This window comes from Xiphophorus hellerii, chromosome 1 (assembly GCF_003331165.1).
Source record: "Xiphophorus hellerii strain 12219 chromosome 1, Xiphophorus_hellerii-4.1, whole genome shotgun sequence".
NCBI classification, from domain to species: Eukaryota; Metazoa; Chordata; class Actinopteri; order Cyprinodontiformes; family Poeciliidae; genus Xiphophorus; species Xiphophorus hellerii.
The window spans coordinates 28,493,132-28,510,940 of record NC_045672.1 but is presented as its reverse complement, the minus strand read 5'-3'; the positions used below and the strand labels follow the sequence as shown (position 1 = coordinate 28,510,940).

At 37.2% G+C, this 17,809-nt stretch overlaps 2 protein-coding genes across 2 annotated transcripts; one reads left to right on the top strand and one right to left on the bottom strand.

Annotated features, from left to right (window-relative positions):
• Positions 1 to 1,854: 1,854 nt before the first annotated feature.
• cd40 (CD40 molecule, TNF receptor superfamily member 5) lies at positions 1,855 to 7,681 on the top strand. Its single transcript, XM_032558457.1, has 9 exons — positions 1,855 to 2,013; positions 2,544 to 2,625; positions 3,767 to 3,886; positions 3,968 to 4,111; positions 4,215 to 4,308; positions 5,248 to 5,306; positions 5,927 to 6,019; positions 6,104 to 6,135; positions 7,146 to 7,681. The coding sequence occupies exons 1-9, from the start codon at positions 1,975 to 1,977 to the stop codon at positions 7,422 to 7,424; spliced, it is 942 nt and encodes a 313-aa protein (XP_032414348.1). The 5' UTR covers positions 1,855 to 1,974; the 3' UTR covers positions 7,425 to 7,681.
• Positions 7,682 to 9,681: 2,000 nt separating this feature from the next.
• On the bottom strand, positions 9,682 to 11,774 carry irx7 (iroquois homeobox 7). The gene is made up of 2 exons (XM_032558448.1): positions 11,499 to 11,774; positions 9,682 to 10,446 (listed from the first exon to the last, which is right to left on the bottom strand). Exons 1-2 carry the CDS (start codon positions 11,727 to 11,729, stop codon positions 9,709 to 9,711), a joined length of 969 nt encoding a protein of 322 aa, XP_032414339.1. The 5' UTR covers positions 11,730 to 11,774; the 3' UTR covers positions 9,682 to 9,708.
• Positions 11,775 to 17,809: the final 6,035 nt, after the last annotated feature.

Below are 17,809 nucleotides of genomic sequence, written 5' to 3'. Positions count from 1 at the left end.
TTCATGTTTTTAGTTTTTCACTTTGGTTCATTTCTCACATCACTATTAACATTTGAAAAACAGCCAATTCATTTCTCATAATTAGTTAGTGCATACTGCAAAATCTAGTTGGTTGCTGGCAAAAGTGTTTCACTTAGCTAAAATTGAATTCAAGTATTTATGGTAATGAAAATGTCAGTGTCATCAAAATGAAAAGTCCTGAAACCAAGTTCATGAATGAAGTAGCCACATGGCTTTGTTTTTATGACAGTCCAATGAAAGAAAGTTTGATTTTTATGACGCTACCTGAAAATACTCAAGACAGCCAACAAATGTAACTTAACACCGAATGTGTTAAGTTACACATAAAATAAAACTATGAAAATCCTAAAAAAAAAACTATGATAATAATGCTTATAGTATTAGACACATATACTTTATCTATATGTTATATAGATAAAGTATGCTCTTTGCAGTAAAAGCTAAGTATAGTAAAACTGTTCCTAAAACTAAAATTTTCCCCCAAAAAGTTACTCAAGTAAATGTAATTGAGTGACAGTTACTACCACCTCTGCACATTACTGTATTTAGTGAGATCAAGGAATACAAGACACTGAATATGATGGTTTGCATTTTTGCTGCTTATGCTCTTTGCAGTTTTAATTTGTTCACGACTTAAAAGCAAAGTAGAAACTTATTTACAATAAGAAACACCTTTTGGGTAAAAGCTGAGGTTCTCCTCAGAGGCACTTTTCAAGTTGGGAGACATTTTCAAAAAATAATAACGAAATACAGAAATGCAGGAAGAAAGAAACAAACAATTTAAAAAAAAAAAGAAACAAAGAAAGAAGGGGATTTTATCTCCTCACTTACTGTAATTTAAAAAAAACAACATTGTAATGCCTCCTAAAAAGTACACATCTGGTTGTGTTGCTATTCCTCACATGATTTTTGAACAATTACTATTTCTAACCTAGAGCCAGAGTAGGACAATAACCAGGAATTTCCATACCCTGAAACAATGTTTCCTCCCACTACATTACGTAATACTACAAGAAAAATAAGGTAAACTCAGACTCTCAGCCGAGCTGGTAAAATGGCTTGGTAAAATGATCAGAGTTTTTAGGGAAGTGTATTTAGAGCAACTGAGGGGGAATCCTCCACAGCAGTTAGAGATGGGAAATCCCCCTGATAAAAAGTTTTTGGGGAATCCCTTTGTTCTTACAATCAATACAGATTGTTTGAGGACACAAAAACAAACTCATGCTGTATTTCCTGAGAACTGATGGCATGCGGATAGAAGCACTATTACTTTCCTTATTGTTATCCGTAAATTCAGTTTAAAAAAACAACCAAAATTCTTTTTAATTTAACTGCAGGTGGTTTAGCATTTCTTTAATGCATTTCATAATATTTAGAATACAATACTCTATGACATTTAGAATGTTCACCTGGAAATGTATTTGCTGAAGTCAAATTACACAGAGGGAACAAAAATATGAGGAAGGAGGAACGCGTTATGACATGTTGCATGTTGTGCAACAGAGTGAAGCAGCTGAAACTGAACAAAATCTACTAAAACATGAGCATAAATATTTTAAAGATTAACTAGAATAATCCAAGTCATTTTATAAGGCAGTTGATAGGTGAATATTATTTATTTTTATCCTTATATTTGCAAAAAAAAAACAAAACAAAAAAAACAACAATTTAGATACTGAAGAGGGGGCGATTACATTCCATAACGATCCCAAAACTTTTCATGTTTTGGTTGAGAAAATACTGAGGAGGATGAACTAGGATGGGAAGGGGGAAACCACGTCATACTTATTGCTTTTACAGGAAACGGTCAAGAATGAAAAAATCACGTGGAAGACCAGTTTCAGCTCCTCCCCTTTTGTAGTAGCTATACACCATGAGCTTATAGGCAGTTTAGAGCTGCACAGTTGGTCTGAAGGAGCGACAGTGCGAGAGACTTCGTCTGTTTTTGTCATCATGTTTGGATCCCAGCTGCTGCTTCTGAGCGTCCTTATGGTGAGTAATAATAATAATAATAATAATAATAATAAATAGGCACATTTATGTATTGCGTAGTTGAAAAAGCGGAAGGTTGTGAACCGAAGACAGCTCGAAAAACGTTGTTTTTCCCGACTTTATTTCGGATCTAGTTTTAAATGATGTTTATAAATCATTATCTAACTTGAACGCTAATGCATCATTTTAATGTTGGTAATTTAGGCTGATTTGTGTCCATTCACACTGTAAGCGCTCCTCGTAGGAGGAGGGGCAGGGCGGAGGGGTCTTGTAGTTTCACTTTCGACACTGTGAGTGAAACCTAACACGTAAAATAACGTTATGAGCAGCAAGAAAAACAAGAGAAAAACCCTGCAGCTGCTGCCCCTGGAGCGTTGAATAGGTTGAATTTTTGGGACTTTCCAGCCCGACCCTAGCAGTGCGGACTGAGGAAGTGAAGCTACAGTCAATTACCCACAGAAACTGCGCCAGAGTCGAGTCACATGATGACACGAGTTTAATAATTACAGAGTGTATTTTCTGCTTTGCAGGGCATGAGCGCCGCTCAGGGCTTATGCGACCCAACCACCCAGTATGAGGTTGATGGACTGTGCTGCCTAAAGTGTTCACCAGGTATGTAACCAGTCTGGAAACGTCGTTTCGTCTCGCCTTGTTGCTCTATAGGTTGGAGTTCATATATGATATTAATACTGTAGATGTGAAGAGGCTCTGTTGACATGATGACATGACACAATGAGGCCATTACACCAGCTGCAGATCCCCTCACTTTTGCTTTCATTTACTTTTCCTATATCCTTCTCTTTCACTTTCCCAGCCTTTGGGAATTTCCACATCCTCCCTGTGGGGTTTGGTTCTGAATGTTTCAGACTCTTCCTTAAAGATGTCTGAAAGAGACAGTATTTTTTTTTTCTCCTGCATGGTAGGCGTAGTCCAGTGTGAGGTCCCAAAGTTCTCCTATGCCACAATAGCCTTTAGAGAAAATACAAAAAAAGTCCATTAATTACTCCACCCATCCATCTGGTTCACATGTCCTGTGGATGGCTTTGACTGCCGTTTTTAGTGTGGCAGTCAAAGTCATACTAAAGCCATATTAAAAACCACATCGAACATTCTTTCTTTGTCCTTTTTGAAGTAATTAAAACAAAGATGGAAAACTCCAACCATAAAAGATCAGTATCCTACATTTTTGTTAAATGCATCCTGTTGACAAAGTTGAATTTTCTCTTCAGTCTGTCATCAAGCACCATATTAATGACCCATTTATTTTAAATTAGGTGGGTTCACACAGGCAAAGCTTAGAATCATGCATGACTCTCCCATATGGCCGGAAAACCCTTGGTAAATATTAAGAAATATTATAGCTGTGGTAGACTTGGTGTATGAAAACTGAGAATTGTGAACTGACCCAAGAGTGTGAATTGTTCCCACTTGTTGTACTTCGGAGTTGTGTTTGCTCTGGCATATCATTAGCACTATTTACTCCTCATGCAGCATGTTAGCAATGATGGAGTTGCACTAAATCCAGCCAATACCAAATGTATCTCAATAATAGCAGATGTGGGAATGTTATGCTAACATAGTCAGAATAATGCACTGGTAAAGCAAGGATTGCTAGAAAATAAGTTGCAGAGGATATGTTGGGAGTGGTCACTATTGGGTAGGAACAGGTTATGCTAATCCTCCCTGTCAGAATAAGTTGATTTTTCATGCGTGATTAAGGAACTAAATCACTGTACCATAACTTGTTTTGCAGGAACAAAAGTGACAATTAACAACTGTGACAAGCCAATATGTGAGCCATGTGGCCCGGATGAATATCAGGAGACATACACCACTGAAATAAAGTGTGAGCCCCAGCCATATTGTGACCCAAGTAAGACCTTTACACATTTCACACACATTTGTATTTTCTTTCACTGCATGTCTTTTAAAAGTGTGACCCTTTTTCTTTCAGATAAAAACTTGTATACTGGAGTCCATGACAGTACGAAGAAAGCTGTCTGCCTATGTAAACAAGGGTTTCACTGCTCAAGTGAATACTGTGAGACCTGCAGCCCACACAAGCAGTGTGGGCCAGGAGAAGGAGTTGAGTCCAAAGGTGTGACAGAAATTTTTAAATTACGTAATTTTTTATAGAGCAATTAACAATTTTCTTTTTGTCTTGATACTATTTTTTTTAAATAATCACCCTTGACTTTCAGGGGATCAAACGCATGATACAGTGTGCCAACCATGTGTGGAGGGGACATTTTCCAATGAAACCTCCATGTCTGACCGCTGCATTGAACACACAAAGTAAGTGCTGATGCCCACAAATTGAGACAACAACACTTGGAATACATTTCTAATTCAGTGAGGGCCACAAAGTTCATTTACTGGTTTCTTTGTTGTGAATTTTGACTGTGGTCTCTCTTTTCCACTCACTATTTTAGTTATTTAATCATTTAGTATCAACTTTGAGCTAATGTATGAAATATAAGTGGTTCCTTTTTTATTTCACTATAAAGTTGTGGACGAATTTGAACCACTCATTTTATAAAACTGCCTTCCAATCACTCAACATTACACAGAGCTCCCATCTGAAAATTGAAAGAGTATGAGACAACCAGAAAACAGAAACATTTGTTTAAAAGAATGCCATTTTGAATAATGCTTAATGGTTACAGCAGGCATTGTATGGGACATAGACATTTGGAAATTGAATTATTTGGATTTCATGCAACACAGTATGCTGCTGCAAGGTCCTAAAGCAATATGCTGGGCTTCTTAAAAACTATTTAATGACATAATCTCAATTTCACTGCAATGTATTATGATGAAACACGCTCACTGTGAGACACAGTGGTAGTGGCAGCATAGTGCTGTTGGACTGCTATTATTTGGAAGGAATTGGGGATAATAAAACAAGTATTTGGCTATCCTGGAAGAAAACGCGTTAGAAGCTGCAAAGGCTTGAGTCTAGTGCATGAGGTTCACTTTCTAGCAAGAACAATTAACTTAAATATAAAGAGGAGGTAGTTGAAGTACAAAACTAAATCCAGTTTAAAATATAAAGCAATATTTTACTACTTTGTGTTAGTCTGATATATAAAATCCCATTAGCATACACTGAACTTCATGGTTCATGAGTTGTGACTGTGCATACAAAGAGTTAGGATTTCACAAATTGGCCAGATATTGATGTGACTCACATTATAAAGGTATTTAACCTTAACACTGTAAAACTCTTTTCAGATGTCCGCCAGATCACACTATTGACGTAGCTGGAACCAACCGATCTGACACCGTATGTGGTGAGTTTTGTGTGACTGAGAGGTTTCTCAACCTTACCTTACATTTATCCGTTTCCTCTGTGGTTAGAAATTTTATGGAGTTACTCAGAATGAAACTTTCTCACTGACACAGACCTGTAAACCTGTTAGTAATGTGGTCCTGAGGTTGGGAGCAGCACTGTGTTTTATTAGTGCATTGTTTAGATTACTTCTATGTGTGGAACAGACGAAAAGTTAAAAATACTTTTGCCTATTCAGGATTCAGGGATGTTTCTGTGGAACGTAACTCCAAATAAAAATAAAAAAATCAAATTTTCCTTGGGAGGCTGAGATACTTTGATTTAATGTTTGTATTTGCAACGCAGCCGATCCAGGAGCACCTTTCATTTTTCTTTGCATTGATTGGCTTAATGGACAATAAATATTAAGGTATATTTTGTCATGTAGTTGCAAATTTCAGCTGCAGTCCCTAAACCCCTCGAATACAGGGGTTCCACTGTATGTATGCTTTATGAAATGGAAAACAATTCTTTTAACTTCCAACATTAAAAATGTAAAGAAGTAAGATGACTGACATTGTTAGATATGACTTTAAGTGTCAGTAACTAATTGTTTCTTTTTTCTGTCTGCTTCTCTTACAGTAAAGAAAAGCCGGATCCATGTCATAGTTCTCACTGTGATGGGAATCTTTATGGTTGCATGTTGTGTATTTGGAGTGTTTCTGTATCGCCAACGTAAGCTTCACTCTGAAAGTTCATATTGTGCTGTTAATAGTGTTGATCAACCATTTAAAATGTTTTTGTCTCTTTTCATTCTAGGTAAATTACATTTAGAGAAGGGGAAAAAATTGGTAAATATAAGTTTTATTTCAAATTGCTTGTTTGAATAAATATTTGTATATATTTAGGTGGTAGCTGACTGCTTTGTTTGTTTATTAACAAAAAAAATAATTGAATGTACTTTAAGTAATGGAAATATTATTTGTATTTTCTAAATATAATGATTATAAAATAGGCTGGGTACCACTAATACTCAACAATAACACATCCAGCATTAAATAAAAAGAGAAAATAACAAGTGACTTTCATAATATCAGAGGAGCATCATAAAGCAACGTTAGAGATGTTGTCAAGCATATGGAAGCTGTTGATAAATCAGCAAACTCCAAAATTACATACATAAAAAAGCTTAATGAAATAATGTTTTTTAATGCAGTAGCATAATCTCACACTGAAAAATCCCAAAAATGTGACTACATTTCCAGTTCCAGTGTTAAGTTCTTTATAAAATTCAGATTTGTTGGTCTTAAATAGGTGAACTTGCATTATTATTCTATTGACAATGTGTTACTTGAAAATGGTTTCGAAATAACATTACAGTTTATTGCAATAATTACTCTGACAATTTATTGTCCAGCAAAATTTGCTATTGTTTAAAACTATCGGTGTATTTTTATTATTTTAGGGGTTTTTTTTTTTTGCTTCAATGTAGAAAATTGTTTTACCTTTAGATACAAAAAAATGGATCTTTAAAATAAACCATATATAATTAAACCTGTACTTGTTTTTTGTCTTTAATTAGAAAACAATTAGGCATACAGCATTGGATTAGTTAAAGCATAAACCTGTGAATAACCTAGAATTTTTAACCAAAAAGAAAACAGAAACATCTTAATGCTATTAAAATTAAAATCAAGCTTTGATTCAAACTCAGACTCCCACCAGAGGTTTTAAATACATAAAAGCAACAGTTTTGGCTCTAAGCAGATGTGGATTTAAAGGTTACTTATTCAGTAAATGATACAATGTACTATTTTTTTTTTCAAAAACATCTATTTGATTTTCTTTTACCCTTTCACAGGAGTGTATTGAATGTATCGGACCGACGGCAACCTTTGGGCCAACTGAAGAAGCCTCACTGTTTCCTGGACCACAGACTCCAGTGGAAAACGAAGACAGAAGCATCCCTTCTCAGGAAGACACAAGAAGCTTTTCTACAATGTCCTTCGGTTCTGCTGGGGAGCACGGAAGAAGTGAGAACGGAAAAATCGTGTGTTCTGTGGAGGAGGAAGGAAAAACGGCCCGTCTCCCCCGTCAGGAATCACAAGTATCGAGTTCCTCTACCGTCGGCTTCAGTTAGTGATGTAACTGGGGAGAATTGGTTGTGTCATAATGGACTTTCTCGAAGATAAAGCTGTATTTATTGACCCTAATGTGCCTGTAAATTTTGCTGGATCGATGTACAGGAGGTTGAATCATTTGTCGTTGTTGTATAATTGCATGTTGTACTTAGATGTTCTACTTGTTGCAATGAAACACATTAATGCTATTGTTGTTGGTGTACTGAAGCACCGTGTTATAGTAAAAACTGCATTAAATTTTCTTCATGTTTTTAAAGGACGTGTGTACTTCACTCAAACCAAATACAAATAATTTCAGCAGACATATTTTACCTTAAAAATGTAGGGTTAACTAAGGAAACAGTTTGGCAACAATAATTTGTTCAGTTCAGCAAATTTGTTGGTGTAATATAAATTTACCAAATTAACTATAGGTAGTAGTAATTAGACTTAGCTATTATATGTGTTTTGAACTAAAATGATACATCTATGCTAATCCTGCAAGTAACTGTCCCATTATAGTTACTTTCAGGACTAGCATAGATGTATTGTTATTTTTTATGGATATTTGGTTGTCATGATAACAGGGAACATTAAACCACCAGATAAACATACTAAAAAAGACCATAAAACAAAAAATATGTTCATTACAATATAAAGAAATAAGACATTAATCAAATATAAAAGATGTTTTTTTTCTTTGCCTCTTCATTTTGTTTTTAAAGGGGCAAAGACAGAATCCTGACCTAAATCTGAAGAGAAGGATTGGTGGAAGCTAAAGATTAGGGTAATGGCAAAGAGACCTTCCAACCTAAATAAATAATAATTTGATATGATCGCTTTAGGCCGATTGCTTTAGGTGAGGGGAGTTATTTCTCTTGTAGTTACTTCTTTAATCCTCAAAGTGGCGCAAGTGCGTTGCTGTTAGCTATTAGCAACGCACTTGCTGCAGCTTTATATGAAGCGCTACGGAAACACCAATCTGACTTAACATTATGACCACTGGTGTATGAATTGAATCAGATCCTTTTAAGGTAATAGTCTATTCTTTTTGTAAATTAACCCACGCTGCCACAACTGGTTCAGAAATGGTTTGATTATCATAAAAACTTTGAGATGTTGATTTTGTCTCCACATCCGTCAGATCTACGCCCAATCAAGAATCTCCTCCTAACACCTGGGTGTCAACGTACCGCAGCAGAACTCTCATAATCAAAGTCTCTGTCTTCTGTGGGAACTTCTGTTGCTTCAAGTTCAGATCTGAAGACTTTGATGCTTCAACGTGAACGTATACTAAAATCTTGTGGTCCCGTTACAGTCTATAGGCTATTCTAAAATAATGTTTTTTGGAATTTAAATGTGATCTTTGGATTATCTTTAAAATGTCTCTTTAATAGAGTCATAAAACCATTTTAAAGTCATTTTCTAGAACAACTGTAATGAATCCCTGTTGCTGATTGTGAAACTGTAGTTGTCCACAGCTACATTATGGTTCAGTCCATCAATTGCTTTAATATATACTATATGTACCCAAAAATAAAAAAAACTTAATATATATTTATAACTTAATTTTGACTTGAATACACAAATGGAAATGCATTCTGATTAAAACAGCACATATATGCACATACGTTAGTCTAATAATGTTAAATAAGTTTAATCATTTTCAATATCATCAATTGTGCAAAATATACTTAATCAGTACATAATATGAGTGAAAATGCAAAAAGTATGAAAGGAAATATTCTGAAATAGTTTATAAAAGTGGCAAATGTACGGTTTAAGTGAGCCATTTTTTTTTTAGTTGACTTTTTTTTTCCAAACAATCTTATGATGAAGACATTCCCATATATGCCTAAAATATAAATTATGATACAAAAAAAACAAAGAAAAAAATAATATGTTAATGATTTTCTGACTATTTATTCTTGTATCAGACTATAAAGGCATAATAAAATGGATATTGATGTCCCAGTGAAACAATTATTTTATATTATGATTTTATTTATAAACTATTTTCTTTTACTTATCTTAAAGTTCTTGTCAGAACAAATGAAGACACCTTAATTTTAGAATAAGCCAAAGTTTATTTTAACAAAATACTTATTTATGGTTAGACTAAGGAAATATAATTTACATCATCCAGGTGGAAAAATACATCTACATTTATTTACAGTGACAGAACATCCTTAGTCTTTGGTCTCCCAACAAATTCTTATACCATAACAAAACTTCAGAAATTCTGTGAGGTTTGAAGGTTCAAAGTGCAAAATGTTGTTTTTTTGTAACTGTCTTCTGATCAGCTCAGACTATTTCATGAGTGGTGTAGTAAGCTGGAACAAAGAGTCCGGTCCGTGAAGCCCAGTCCGCCCACAGCCTCCCAGCAGGGTGGTAAAAACCATCCACAGGTTTCTTTGAGACCTCTGAGGTAGCGGTTTCTGCCAAAGACCAAATTTTGGGTTTCTGACTGACAATGTTTTCTTTGCTTTCTGAAGTGGATGACGTGTGGTCAGAATCGCCGCTTCCAGCTTTCTTCTCTGCTCCAGCTTCCTGCACCTCCAAACGCTCCTCTGCAGCTGCAGAGCGCTCCGGCTCAGGCTCATCTGCGGCTTCCTGCCCGTTATGATGCTCTGCCCCATCATCTTGCTTCTCCAAGTTGCACTTTTGCAGGGGACCTTCCTCCTCGTCACTCTCCCCCTCCTGCTCCTCATCCTCCTCATCCGATTTGCTTTTGGATGCCCAGCTGACCCTGTTCTCCTTCTTCAGGCGCCGCCTGGCGTTGGCGAACCAGGTGGAGACCTGCGTCAGACTCATCTTAGTGATGATGGCCAGCATGATTTTCTCGCCCTTGGTTGGGTACGGGTTTTTCAGGTGCTCGTTCAGCCAGGCCTTCAGCGCGCCGGTGCTCTCACGTGTCGCCACCTTGGCAACCCTGCCAAGATCCTCCGCAGCACCCGGACGGTAGGGAGGGTAGAGGACCCCTCCGCGGGCCAGGAGGGCATGATGATATGAAGAGGCGGCCTTCAAGTCAAAGCCACCGCTCTGGAAGACAGAAAGACGGAACATGAGAACAAGCTAAAGAACATGAAAGAAACCAGAGTCAGCCGAAAAGAGAAAGCAGGATTTATAGTAGCTTCTTCTCCTGTTGGCGCTTAAGACCACTTGACTTTAAACAAACCAGGTTTAAAAGTACACCAAGTGTTCACTTACTAATAGAATTCCTCATAAATCAAATTTTAATGCTAATTTTATCATTTTAGCTTCTTGTGTCTGAGCCAGGAAACAGATTTTATGTGTAATTATTTTTACATAAATTGAGCAGATTATGAACTTTTCTGTTGTTACTTGTGAACAAAACATCAAACTTTTCCTCAACTGCTTTCCCACATCTGCTTGAATTGAACTGGGCTCCACAAAGCACCATGAGTTGAACAGAACCCCGTACCTCATGGCATTATTTTCTTCAGAGCACCAAAAGAAAAAACATATATTAATAAACCGAACAGCTTCTTAACATCACACAATGAACACCTGAGTCTAATGACCAGATGACTCACTGTTTTATTTCCAGATTATTTCATTGACCGGCAGCAAAAAGAGTATTTCGATGAAATCAACAATGGTAATTTGCTGGTCAGAAGGTTGTGTTTAAAATGGCAGTCGTTTGATTAAATTATGTGTTTTGGTTGGAGTTTTGCAGCATCCCAACTTTTTAGAAAGTGATTTTTATACAATTTCATTACTAGAATCGTTCTAAAACAACTCTTACCATTTGATCATCTTTTTTTGGTGGTACTCCAGCCCCACTACTTAACATTACATGTCCTTATTATGGTGGTTTTGATGATTCTACATAATCCCAACTTTTAAAAAAAAACTGTGATTTTTGCATTATTTCTTCACCAGACCAGTTGGAAAAAGAACCGACTTTTTGCACTAATTGCTTCCCATATATTAAAGTGATTAGTTTGGCAACAGGTAAACGACTGTTTATTCAGAGCGCACGTATGGGTTGCGATTGGAACAAGTTTTCTTTGTGCATTTAAACTAAAACAAGAAGTCTTATGAGAATATTTTATGAAAGTTGAGCTCACCATGTGCGCGATGTGCCTGTGGTGTGGATAAGGGACAAAGTTGTATCCCTGCAGTCCTGAGTATGTTATGGGAACTCCGGCTGCCATAGCTGCCAGATGCTGAGCCTGTTGTTGTTGCTGCTGCTGCTGTAGACCCGATGGACACCCCAGGACCGGGATCTGATATCCAGCCGGCATTACGAGGTTCCTCTCTAAGAAGAAGTTTCCAAATCCAGCTGGCGACGCGGGCATCTTTCCTGGTTCCCCAACTGTTCCTTAAAAAGTCTGTGTGGGACTCCAGCCTACCGGGTCTATTTATATACACAACCAGCTGCCGCTGTGTGTGTGCAAAGAGGAGAGAAGAGGAGGGGTGGAGGGCAGGTCCCGCTGGTATTGACTGACAACTCCGTTCAAAAGACCTCCAGCTTTCACTGGCAGCAAATCCCATCAAAGCTCTCCGCTGTTCCTTTTAGCGCTTCTTATCGACAATTTCTGCAGGGAAGTCGCCCTTCCAATTTAAGTGCAACACTTTTTCATGAATGTGAAAACAGAAGACATTGCATAACTCGCAAAAATAATGCGTTAGTTAAAAAATAAAATATTTAACATCTCCAACTCCTGCCTCTAGGATGAGTTTACGCACAGAATCCCCACTATTTGCAGGTCATGTCTATTCTAAGTGCTTAATTCGCTTCCCAGACCGTTTGATGTTTTATGAGGATTTTAACACATCTCATGTCTCGCACTGATCGACGAACACTTAAGAAAAATGTCTCCAATTCGGTTAGCAACCTCCTGCCAGTCTCGGCTGTGACACTTTCGGCGCCCACGCATCCCTCCTTCTGGGATTTTGATTAAACAGCGCAAAGGCATCGCACTTGCGCAAAACAACAAATAAGACTGCGCTTTTAGCACAATGGAGAAGTGTCACAAAAACGCACGTATTGCATTAAGAAAATGGTTTGCCAATATAACTTCCTCTGTGCGTAAAATCCATGTGCGAACCACAACAGTCTGCTCATGGATGGCGCTTAGATTGTCCTAATTAAAACAAGGTTAGGGTAAACAGGTGTTGACTAATGTATATGATAATTGTGAAGCAGCAGATGCAAAGTGTGAGTGTGAGTCAGAGATAAGAAAACAGATTACTCGTCTTATTGTTTTTCCCCTTCAATAGAAAACCCGAGCATTAAATCTTCCAAAAAAAATCTTCTGCATTATTTTTGACCGGGAATATTTGTATTATATATATATAGATATATACATATATCTATATTTATTGTACAGTGATGTTATCTCAATCAGTTAGCTTATAAACCAACAGTTTTATAGTCATAATTTTTTTTTTTATTCTGATTAAAAATCAATAGAGATTCTAATTTGACAACATAAACGGTTCAAATAGAAAATAGTTACAATTATCTATTTATTATCACCTTAATATTTTATTTTTCTTATCAGGAACAGGCTTTAAATTAAGTAAATAAATGCATTTCTTTTTTGTTATCTTTAAGAGGATTTCTGTCTGTTGAGCTCCTAAACTTTGAGAACTTTAATGCATAGTGTGTCTATTTAAAGTGCAGTTCGTTTCTGAAGTCAGAAACCCTTGATGTTTCCTTTTTCATGTCTGCAGAAAAACTGTCACATTTCAAAGAAGCTGTGATTGCTTACTGTGCTTTGATGGTGCAACATTTCAGAGGCAAGGAGCCACCTTTTAACTTCATAACCTAAAAAGTCACCTGAGAAATAATTTCTTAATGTCTTGATTTCTTGTTAATTTCTTGTGTTTTGGCGCTGAAAGTTCTTTCCAGTTAAGGGTGAAATATTTCTCTTCTGACTGTCCTCAAAGTCTGGATTCTGTCTGCTGATTTCCTGATTAACTGATGATGGTTTTGTAAAAATTCAACTGAATTAGATTGTATTCAGCTATATCTGACTGCATTGGATTGTTTCCCATCCAATGCAGTCAGATGGATATCAATTTAATCAGTTTTTAATTTTTAAATTTTTTTTATGTTCCTTGAAAAAACTTCTGCTGTAAAAAGCAAATACAAATGTTACACATGCTGGTTTTATTAAAAGAAAGTAAAGAAAGTTGGCATAGTCATTTGAAAGAGACTGAAGCAGCTCAAAGAATAAGTAATTTTTTCCAGAATATCATTAAACTTGATTTTGTATGACAGAAAAAAACCATTTTCATAAAGTATTGAATGCATGCATTTATGTAAATATGTCCAATATATATCCCCTGCATTATTAGGCGTGCTTTATTTTAAACACTATGCTTCATTGGAGGATAAGTTCTGTATAAAGTGTCTTAAACTTTAATCTGAACAAAACTGTTCTGTGTTTAAATATGTTTGGACATCATTTACGGATTTTTTATGTCTAGATATTAGTGTTAAATAAAAGCCTCAAAAATGAAGTTAATTTATATTCATGAAGAAAAAGTGAAGAAGGGACATAGCTGACTCAGCTAAAACTGACTCTGCTAAAACATTTCACAGATTTTTCATGCAAGAGTTTTATTAAAATGGAAAAAGTGCATTTTGATCAAGCTCCGGCTCCTCATGATGACCCTTTCATATAGTTTTTTTTTTTGGCTTGGAGCTTCAGATTCTCACATTTGTTTTTCATTTCTCTGACGTCTCACAGACCCAACAGGAAGGTAAGGCCGTGACGCAAGGAGGAAGAGCTGCTGTGGTAGCAACAGAAAAAAAGTGGTAAAGGTGAAGGGAGGGGAGGAATTTATTAGGGTGGGGTCCAGATAGCCCAAAGCAAATTTGTACAAGAGCAACAATGGGTTTGACCAGAGAGCAAAGAGAAAGAAGGCTTATGGCATTGCTAATCTTCATCTGCCAATCCAAACAGCTCAGGGCTGCAGCTTTTGTCCTTCTTGTAGAACTTCTTTCATTCTCTTCCCTCTTTTGCCAGCTCTGCCACAATGCAGGTGTTGGTCCTGCTCCGACAGGTTTCGGCTGACCTGTTTGCTGTCGGGATGTTGGTCGTTTACAGGAGAGGAAAAAGTGGCCAAATGGAAGACGGCTGTCTTCAGTGACTGAAGAGATCCTACAAGATAGCAAAGATGACGAAATTAGTTTTATCTCTGTAAGCCGGCGCTCTGTGTTGAAACTGTGCTTTCCCTGTCTTTCTTTATCTGCAAATCCTCTGCAGATTCCATGTTCTGACCAACTGATCAACCAATCAAAGAGCTGTGCTTTTGGATAAAATGTAGGATGATAGTGCAAGCGATCTGGCAAACAGATAAGGACAATAGCTGTAGGTGTGAGCTCAGTTGAAGGCCGTCCCCTACCTGCAGGCTGACGAAAGGAGCTAAACATGCAATTAGAATAGGTGGGTGTGAATGAGACAACAAAAGCTGGCAGTGAATCCACACCGTCTTTGACACATTTCTCTTGTTAGTTTATTTTTGTGGGACTTGATGCTAAATCAAAGCAACATGACAAGGCCTCGTGCACCTTAACTACAGGAAGGGACAGAGTTAAACAATTCTGATCTGACATAATTCAATTCAAACGTAGAGTTGTTGTATTTTAAAGAGTTATTGCAATGAGTGCAATTTTGATAATTCAGTTTCAAAGATGACTTGATGATGAAACCAAATACTGAGTTCATATGTTTTAAAATATATGTAGATTATTTTGAGCATACTGATATTTCTGTATTTTAAAAACCCTTTTCTATTTGGTCTTCAGCAAATTTCTTACTTTCTATAAAAGCAAATGATGTTTTTTCATGCATAGCTATAATAAAAAACAGAAATAAACACAGGGAAATTATTATTGTCAGTGTGATTAATCTATAACATATATAACATATTTAGAATTAATAACCAAAGTTGCTGATTTATTGAGCTGCATTGTGTGAAATCATAAAAGCCTGTAAAAAAAAAAAAGTGTACATTTGGGGAGAATTTCTTCACTGAGAATCATCTGACTCAGTTATCTGTGATTACATGCTGCTCTCCATGCAGCTCCCTTGTTCCTGCCTAATAGGATTTTCCTGGGGTTACCGACACAAATGGGAGATGTAAGCAAAGTGTGAATGTTATCAAGCTCTCCCACCTCTTTACTATCTGACCCCCCTCTTTTCAGACCCCCTTCCACTCTTTATCCTTTGTCATTACTCTTATCAGGGCCACTCTATCATTCTTTGAAAATAGTAGAGGTCCCGAGATGTAAGTATGTCTTTGTTTAAGGCCGGCCAGCGGCCCGCCTCCCAGCTCCCTCCTGTGTGCAGGCTGATTGACGGCCCTCCGCTGGGTGAGTGACAGCCAGCGTTGGTTTGGACTGGAAGGGCCGCTGTGACAGCTGGTGCTGCTGCCTTTAGTGCGGGGCCCTGCCTGGTGGGGCCCCTACACAGGGCTCCACAGCTTGATTCCTGTAGCCCCTGTCAGTGCTGATACCCCTGATGTGTTTGTCACTACAGATCAGCTTGTTAGCTCCCTGCTTTTCCAAGCAGTTGTAGGTTTTTGTTGCAAATATGCCCGGTCTGATTCCTCATAAGATGTCATTTAATTCCATTCAAAGCTACTTTATTTATCAGGGCAAGAATCTCTGGTAGCAGTCAGTCTTGCAACAAATCTGAAATCCCCTCTGACTGAAGACTGTCATGATATGCTGACAGCTCAGAGGAACATGTCCTGGACGATACAATTAGTTATTAGCAAACCATCTTAATACATTTTTGAAGACAAATAAATGCTATTTTTACATGCAAATAAATGACTAAGCCAATAAAATCCAAATATTTAGATCAGGAGTCTACAACCTGCAGCTCTTAAGCCACCAGTCGCTTATGAGCTTTTACTACTTAACTTAACTTTGGCAAAAAGTAAGAACCAACTAATGTTTTCAAATATAGATATTTAGATAAGTTAAGTAATTGAAACAATAACTGCAGATAAATAGAGAGCAGTAGAAGAGAGTAGAAGAGAGTAGCAAAGTAAGAGAAAGTGGTCAGTAAGTGCGGCAGAAGTCTAATTATTCAATTTCAATTCATTTATTTCAATTTATTTATATAATGAAAAAACATAGAAAATGTTGTATCATAGCCCTTTATAGAATAGGAAAAAAATCATTTAATGTACAGAAATATGTATTCAATTCAGCTCAATTATATTGATTGATTTGATTCTAAAAAAAAAACTGCCAAGTTTAGTTTACAGAGGCAGAGCAGGAAAACCTCTAACTCTAACTAACTACCCTAACTGCACTGATCTCTTTCTCCACCTATGGATGGGATTTGAACCATCCTGGGCATCCTTGCAACAAGGTAGCAGCCACTGCACCACTGTGCAGCCAAGGAATGATCTCACATCCTGTAAATCTGTTGGATGTGCTAACTGGTGTGCTCTATGTCCATGCAATAGTAACAATTTCTCTGCAATGTATCCCCTCAAACAATTAAGGAGCATTTACATTACCAGATGTCTTACAGCAGTGGTCCCCAACCACCGGTCCGCGCAAGAAATAATGAACTATTTGGACTAAACAATTAATTAATTTTCTTAATTAACTTTTCTTTTTAATCTTAAATGCAAAATGTATTTATTTTTTGTACAGTTTGGCTTAATTACTGCTCTGAACATATTGTTCTTTTAGTAATCTATTACTAAATTAGGTGACAATTATGATTAGTCATGATTAATAGTTTCACCACTAGTAAGGACTGCTCCAGGACTCCAAGTTAACTCCAACTTTAAGAGGACGTCCAGTGCATTTTGAAACTGACATTCTGACTTCTGAGTAGAAATTGTGCTCTTTAAAACTACACAACCCAATGTTTAATATGTAAGTTCACATGAAAGCAGAACATTATTAGATTCATATTACCATACCTGAATCCCGTGAACAAAGTGAAGTTCACCCATCCATTATTTTCCGTCTATAGCCTCACAGAGAGTAGCTAATGAGGTTATTGAGCATCTGTGACGTGACATCTACATTTTGGCCATTTGTAAAACAATAGCAACAAGGAAGCCCGGGACATTGGGCCCAGTGCTGTCCCGACTCAAAATAACAAAGCTGAGCAGGCGCTGGTGGGAGGCTGCGCTCTCATGGAAATGAGCAACCGAACCAACAATGTAGTGCCTAATCTCCTCAGAGAGAGGAATCAGTTACACAGCAGTATGCACCCCTCAATGCTTTTCATTAGAGTCGGCGTGCTACTGAAACAGTCCCTCCGCCCTTTCGCCTCGCATACAAACACACACACACACACACCCACACCCACCTAACCCTCATGTGTAGCCACAGAACTTACACATACATGCACTAGAAACAAGGTGCCACCCCCCCATCCGCCAACAC

Coding starts and splice junctions, on each gene's coding strand:
- irx7 (XM_032558448.1), bottom strand. CDS start 11,729: ATGCCCGCGTCGCCAGCTGGATTTGGAAACTTCTTCTTAGAGAGGAAC. Junction 10,447..11,498: donor ACAGGCACATCGCGCACATG/GTGAGCTCAACT, acceptor TCTGTCTTCCAG/AGCGGTGGCTTTGACTTGAA.
- cd40 (XM_032558457.1), top strand. CDS start 1,975: ATGTTTGGATCCCAGCTGCTGCTTCTGAGCGTCCTTATG. Junction 4,309..5,247: donor CGCTGCATTGAACACACAAA/GTAAGTGCTGAT, acceptor AACTCTTTTCAG/ATGTCCGCCAGATCACACTA. Junction 6,020..6,103: donor AGTGTTTCTGTATCGCCAAC/GTAAGCTTCACT, acceptor TTTTCATTCTAG/GTAAATTACATTTAGAGAAG.